We start from the raw sequence: 7,443 nt of genomic DNA, 5'->3' as shown, positions 1-7,443 counted from the left end.
GGGAAATTTGATGCCGTGTTTGGACTTTATCACAAAGTGATCTCAAATGCTCGGAGTCTTATCAGAGACGATTACGAGGGAGATGGAACACATGTTCTCGGAAAAAAAGAGTTCGCTAGCTGAAACGGACCTCACACTAGTGCCTACCGACTTTTGGACTTCGATGAGGCGGGCCTGGCACGACTTTGGATGCCTTTTTCCCCTTCTTCTCCTCCGAATTTCCTACCACTAGTGCTCGCTTTTTTTGATGCGAGCTTGGACATTTGTTGCCCCTGCCCGCAAGTTTGACTCGTTTTGTCGGACTTTTTCTTTCTTGGGTCGAGGTAGACAAGGCCCAAAAGATGACTAAGAACAAGTGGGCCGGACCACGGTATCGATCAGCTCGGTGGGCGGGCCGCAGGCGCCATCTGAGGCCTTTTTACCCGTGTGACCCTCGAGCAAACCTGTCACATTAGCTCTATCTACCTCAGATTTTATATTTTAGGTCTAAACTAGCCTAATAAATCGGCCAACATGTGTAATCCAGTAAAATTTATTACAGAACAAATTTCTTTTGTTCCGAAATATTTTTTTAATTATTCTGATAATACAAAAAAATTTGTTCGGAAATAAAAAAATTGTTCCAGAATAAAAAATAATTATTGGACCTTGTGTGAAAGTTTGACTGTCGACTCCTAATATTTGTGCTTCCTCTCCAATGTAGTTAGCTGGGCTGATTAGGCTGACCACAACGGAGGGAGCAAAAGCAAATTTGCTCCCTCCTCGTTTCCCACGCCCTCTCTGTCTACAGTGCCAAACAGTGCATCTATAGTGCCAAACAGTGCATCTGCTCCTTCATTTGCTCCTTCCACTGTGGACAGTCTAGAAGGGCTTTTTTTCCCCTTGAGAAATGATGGTTCGAGAGGCTTTACGGGCTTCATTTGTTCCCATGGGCCGACCCTCATCCCCCGGCTCGGCCCAACTCGTCTTCTCCGAGGACGTGGGTGGGCCCCACCCTGGGGCGCAGACCAGCGACCGCGACAGGCGTCGTACGCCCCGCGCGGTCTCCCATGCACTCGACGCCACTCCACTCCACATCCACAGTCCACACTCCCCCGGCTGCCCTGCTCGGCTGCTCCTCCGTCTTTGACCACACGCTAATCGCGATCGCCGCCGCCGCTAATCACAGCTTAAACCCTCGAAGCCGCGGTTAAAAATTTCGGATTCGATTCCTCCCAGGTCCAGCACCCCACCCCGAGTACCGACGGGGCGAACCCTGCTGGCTGCTGCAGACCCAGCGAGCCGCCGCACCGCGAGCCAGCACCATCCACCAGCGCAGGCCGGAGACCGACTCCCCCATCCTAAAACCCCCCGCCCCGCAGCCCCGAGGCGACGAAACCAGCTGCGCAGCGCCGACCACTCGCGGTCCGCGGAGATGCCGCTCGCCGCCGCCTCGCGCCCGTGAGCCCGGCATTCACCGGGAAGGCGAGGGGGAGGCCCGCCCGGCGAGGACCCGGGGCGGACTCCGATTCGGCGGATCTTGAGGGGGTGAGCGTCTCGCTGGTGTTTTCTGGCGGATTGTCCCCGCATTCCAGCTGCGGCCGCCGGGATTGAGGGCGCCGTCTCCTGAGGTATTTCGGCCGTCGAGCACGGCCCGCGAGCTCGCGATTTGTTAGGGTTTCCTCTAGGTGTTCCTTCGGATCACCTTCGGCTCCCCTCGATCCTTATATTCTGGTATTTGCAGGGAAAGCGAAAGGGAGCGGGCGTCTTTGGGATCGAGAATCAGCGAAAAGAAAAGGGAGGGATCTTTTGGGGGGACTGTTTGAGCTTTTGGGGTTTAGGGGCTTCCGACCGATGGATTTCTTCAAGATCAAGAAGTTCGGGAAGGGCAAGAAGGGCGCCGGGGGTGGTGGCGAGATAGTGGAGTCCGATGATGAGGCCCACGCCGCCGGGAATGTGGCCTCCGAGGAGCAACAGAAGGTTGACATTTTAGGGGAGAAAGCTGAGGAGACAGAGGGTGCAGTTGCAGGCAATGGCGCGGTGGAGGAAGTGACGGAGGAGGAGGAGGAGGAGGAGGATGACGATGATTTCATCACGACTGAGGTGAAGCGGAGGCTCAAGGAGCTGCGGAAGAACAGCTTCATGGTGCTCATCCCCGAGGAGGAATGCGCCGAGGTTGAGGAGGACGGCGGGGAGGAAGGGGAGGAGGAAGGGAGCAGCTCCAGGGAGTGGTTGGAGTCAGATGTCGGCAACGGGTTCCCACTTTGCGGGTTCGATTCGCTGTATGATAAATACTGCGAGAGGATGCTGGTGTTTCATAAGATGATCACGCAGCTCATGAAGGATCCAGGTAATAGATGTAGCCAGTTGCGGATGCTTCTTAGTATATGCTTGGTTCTATTTTCTCACATTCAGTTGATTGTAACACGATGCATGTATCAAGTCTTTTTCTTTTCTTTTTCCCCCCTTTTGTGATTATGCATGTATATAGTCTGGTGCCACAAAGTTGGCCATTTTTCTCTTATTAACTTCAGCACTCAGCTAGTTTTGTTATTCTACTTATAAATTATAGTCAACGTTGAGCCTTCTGCTAAGTGTTAAAGCATGGTCCCTACTTACTGTAAATAGGCTTAATGAATACAAGTGTTATATGGTAGTTGCATGACTCATTTGGTATGCCCACTTTTGCTGCTTGTATTCTTTTTGTAACCGTCTTTATAAAATGAAACCGCAGCATCAGGCAGCTGACATCACTCAAAAAGGCAAGAAAAACACAATCAACAACTTTTGTCATATTCTGTCTAGCGCTACTTGGTTACCTGAGTCTGAGTCCGACACCCACGCACTCGTGCTGGATTCAAGTGGTATCTGCCATCAAACACCCATACGTGTACCCGAGTCAGACTCTGCACACACCTAATTCCAGGGAACACTACTATGTCGCGTGGAGCAACATGGGAATTTCACCCTTTCCTGCTGAAATCCATGTGACTTTTCTTGTCTCACTGAATCAGCCAATATTTCCTGTTTAATGTTTCCCTTCAGCACATGTTACTGGTTGCCTTCAGTATTTTCTATTGCTTAATAAATTTGACAGCTTCATTTTACTGCTGCTTTATAGTGTGCCATTGATTTTATATATATTTAAATAAGCCCCTCTGCATACTTTTACCATTCTAACGGTTGGAAAATAAATCTTTTTCTAGAATCACTGAACATGTCCAAAAAGTCTCCAAGATCTGCATCCAAATTGGCATCTACCCTGCGTAGCCTCTCATTCAAAAGAAGGGAAGAGCTCCAGGAGGATTGTGAACAACTTCAGCAACAGCAAAGCGAAGATGATCCATATCAAACACTTGAAACAGCATATGTTGCTCATGTTTCATTAAGCTGGGAGGCTCTGCATTGTACATATGTGCACCTGAGCCTTATAGTTGCAGCGCAACCTGATAATCCTACAACATACAGCACTGCTGCTCAAGCATTCCAGCAATTCCAGGTTCTGTTGCAGAGATTCGTTGAAAATGAGCCATTTGAGCATGGTACCCGGGTTGAGATATATGCACGGTCCCGGAGCTTGTTGTCAAAGTTGCTTCAGGTCCCCACTTTTCAAGGTAAGATTCTTTGGGTTGTACCTACTGAATTCTAACATAAATGTAACCTGTACCATTTGAAATGTGTTCCTTTGAGCCGTAGAACTTTCCTGTGGGTTATGGTTTTATAGACTTATGTTGTCATGTTCTTAACTTAAATCCAAACAGTGCATACATCTTTAGTGTGAGAGAACACATTTTTACACTTGAGATCTTAATGACAGCAGGTGTGGTTCAGCAAATGCCTAATACTTTTCAATCTAGATTTCACTTTTTAGAATTATTTATCTTAAATATCATAGAAGGTATGGTGGAATAAAGATTATTCCATTATGAGATGTCATGGGTTGTGACTTTCTCTCGCATGGGTACTGTTTGTCTCTAGGTGTGTTGATGATTCCTGTTTGTTTGGCACTTCAGTCAATGCTGTTTCTATATATGAATTTTTTTTCCCAGAAACTCTACATGTTTGGTAACGGTGTTATGTTGATTTCAAATCCTGTACAACTCAAATAAGCTGTGGAAATGTTTGAGGAACATTTGCTGAGGGAAAATATAGAGCTGATATTACCCATATACATGGGACATTTTCATTAGGTCATATTAAGTTAAGTATAATGCAGATTATACCTTCTTAGGTTATTCATGCTTTGTGCCCTGTCCTAGCCCAGTACTACAGTAAATAAATTTGGGTACTGAATAACCTACACATTTCACGTGGTGCAATCCAATTCAATCTGCCGTACACTGGCAATTTAATGAGCAGTGATGTACTATGTGGAACTTGGTTCTTTTCTATTTCATGTTCATCAGACATTGGGAAGAAATGTTGGCAGTGGTACGTTTTGTACCATAACTCGAGTGCTGCTTTCAAAAGGATGGTAACATGAGTAGTATGTATGTTTGGGATTAAGAGCTGCATGTTTCATTGTCTCTACTATAAAGTTCCAATAACATGTACAGAATCTATGGCTAAAAGAGCTACACATTAGTTTTTGGATATTTTTATCTGTGAATTTAACATGGATAAGTATGGCATGCACAAGAATTTCCTCAACTATTATGGTAGGTAATTTCTTAAAAAAAATTGTCAGTCCCTGTACTATCGGAAAGACTTGGTACAGATCTAGATTCTGAAACTTGTTAGTAATGTCGTGTGCATCTAGCTGGCTTGTTGAACCTTAGCTTTGTGCATCCATAATGCTTGGATACATTACTGGTGAATTCTTTCCTGTTACTGCAGCAACATGTTTAATGCCAAATACATATAATCCTGTACCAAAATCTTGCATCACAATGTACTTTATTCGGCAGTAAAGTAATAAGTATTGGTCATAGTAGCACAGTAAACAAAGTAGTTTCTCTGTTTCATTTTCGTGATTCATTTCTTCCTTCTTTTACTAGGTTCCTATATTCACAGCATGATATGTCTGTTTTTAGGGTCCAAGTTTGGCCACTTGTTTGTATTGCATACTAATGATGCTCAGTTGTGTCTGATATATTATCTGCTTATCATTTCTCCTCTCAAATCAGTTGCAGATAAGAAAGATAACACCGAAGACCAAATGGAACCATCGATTTTTGCACCTGATCTCATTAAGTTGTTAGAGGAGTCTATCCTAACTTTCTGCCTTTTCCTGAAGAAGGACAAGAAAAAGAATAGTGCTCATGGCCACACTGGAAGCTCGATTCATCAAGTGCAATCTTCACTCGATAAGGTAAATTTTATTCTGTTGAGATCTTTATGACCTTTCATTCACTTTGTTCCATATGATCTTTTGTCTTCCGTGGTGCTCTGAAAAATAGGTAGCAGTAGAATGCATCTTTCCTAGAATCTGATGTTGGCAAAGGCCACATAGTTGTGACATTACCAAAGAGGTCTTTGTGTTAAATACTCTTTCTTGAGTACCTGCTAACGCAAGTTTCCAAACCCTGCAGAAGGAGGCGAAGGTGAAGGAGCTGTTCAAGAAGAAGAAAGGGTGGAAGAGCAAGACCTGGCCAGCCACAATGGAGGAGGTTCAGCTGCTGTTCGCCCTGGTCGACATCAAGGTGGTGTCGCGGGTGCTGCGGATGGGGAAGCTGAGCAAGGAGCAGCTGCTGTGGTGCGAGGAGAAGATGAGCAAGGTGGACCTCTCCGAGAACCGGCTGCGCCGCGACGGGTCCCCCATCCTCTTCCCCTGCTGACGCCACCGGCACGCCATGCGTGGCACCTCCCTTCCTGAGTTCCTGTTAGCTGGCGCCCGGCGTAGCTCGCCTACCTTATGATGATAATATGTACATGCCTTTAGGTCGAATTGGAATGTCCATACTAAAGTAGGGCTTAAACATGTGGTTCAGTCGGAGCTTATGCAATGCATTGCAACATGGGCGACATGCTTCGTTTCACCCGGGAACAGGTTTGCTGAAACCTGGGATGTTACAGTCAACCATGTCTGGTTTAGCCTAACATGATGTTAACTGTTAAATAAGGCCACCTGGTAATCTCCTCTCGATCAACACACAGAAAAGATCCCGTGCCCCGTCGGTTGCAGCAGCTTGATGCTCACTTCACCACTGCAATCTCTGAATTTTTTTGGTAGCCGCTGTACCCTCTCCCATCCTCTTTTGCCTCCGATGATTGCATCCTGCATGCAGATCCGGAGCACTTGCTGGGTGGGCTTTTCCGTCATGGATGATGCTAAGTGCAGCTCGTGCGAGCGTGCGCCCGGCTCTGCTGCGAGGCCATGATGGACCTTTAGAAGAAGCTACCGCTGCTGCTGGCTGCTGCCATGTCGTCAAGCCTTCCTTTCACGACACGCAGCCAGTGAGAGCCTCAGTGACAGTGCCTCATCCAGAAGCTTTGCGGACAGTAAAAAAACAAACAAAAAAAAACTTTTGTTCTGAAGGCGAAAGGTTCAGTGAATTCGTTGCTACTTATTGACAGAGGAATTGTTACGCAGAATATGTGTTGTATTCCAGAATGTGTTGTATTCTAGAGGGGACACATGATTATATATATATGTGACCCAAATCACAAGATAGCATCCCTAGCTTATAGCAACAGAACTAGGAGAGGAATCATGGGAGGGCTGCGTGAGGATTCCTGAGATCTCGGCAAAACAACCAACAAGGAGTTGTGCCAGATCACGAACAGAGATCCACGGTCAGCTAATGACCGGATCTACAGGGCCCACGGTCAGCTAATGACCAAGACCATAAAGCTAAAAAACAGAATAAATACATTTGCTAACCCCCCCCCCCCCCCCCCCCCCCCGCAGTCGAATCGTCGGAAGCTACGACATTCAGACTGGACCGAAAATTCAGCAAACACCGAGGTAGGCAGACCTTTGGTGAAGATATCAGCAAACTGAGATGTAGTAGGCACATGAACCCGCACAGCACCAGTAGAGACCCGCTCATGGACAAAGTGTAGATCAATTTCAACATGCTTTGTACGTTGATGCTGAACCGGGTTGGAGGACAAATAAACAGCACTCACGTTGTCACAATAGACAAGGGTGCTCTTTGGCAGAGGATGACGGAGCTCATGAAGCAGCTGATGTAACCAAGTCGCCTCAACAACACCATTAGCAACTGCCCTGTATTCAGCCTCCGCACTGGACCGGGATACAGTATTCTGGCGCTTGGAAGACCAAGAAACCAAATTATCACAAAAAAACACAGCATACCCAAATGTAGATTTGCGCGTGTTCGGACAGCCCGCCCAATCAGAATCAGTGTATACAGTCAGTTCAGCCATGGCGCCACGGCGAAGAAGACCATAAGCAAGAGTGCCACGAAGATACCGCAGAATGCGCTTGACTGCAGAAAGGTGCTGCTCACGAGGGTCATGCATATGAAGGCAGATTTGCTGAACAGCATATGATATATC

The 7,443-nt window shown here is 46.8% G+C and overlaps 1 protein-coding gene across 1 annotated transcript; it reads left to right on the top strand.

The window, feature by feature from the left end:
- Window positions 1-1,184: 1,184 nt before the first annotated feature.
- Window positions 1,185-6,045, top strand: LOC120712884. Its single transcript, XM_039998812.1, has 5 exons — window positions 1,185-1,610; window positions 1,724-2,329; window positions 3,186-3,593; window positions 5,106-5,290; window positions 5,511-6,045. The coding sequence occupies exons 2-5, from the start codon at window positions 1,834-1,836 to the stop codon at window positions 5,754-5,756; spliced, it is 1,335 nt and encodes a 444-aa protein (XP_039854746.1). The 5' UTR covers window positions 1,185-1,610; window positions 1,724-1,833; the 3' UTR covers window positions 5,757-6,045.
- Window positions 6,046-7,443: the final 1,398 nt, after the last annotated feature.

The sequence above is a fragment of the Panicum virgatum genome, chromosome 6K (assembly GCF_016808335.1).
Source record: "Panicum virgatum strain AP13 chromosome 6K, P.virgatum_v5, whole genome shotgun sequence".
NCBI classification, from domain to species: Eukaryota; Viridiplantae; Streptophyta; class Magnoliopsida; order Poales; family Poaceae; genus Panicum; species Panicum virgatum.
The sequence above is the reverse complement of the archived record's forward strand: the minus strand, read 5'-3'. Positions and strand labels throughout refer to the sequence as shown.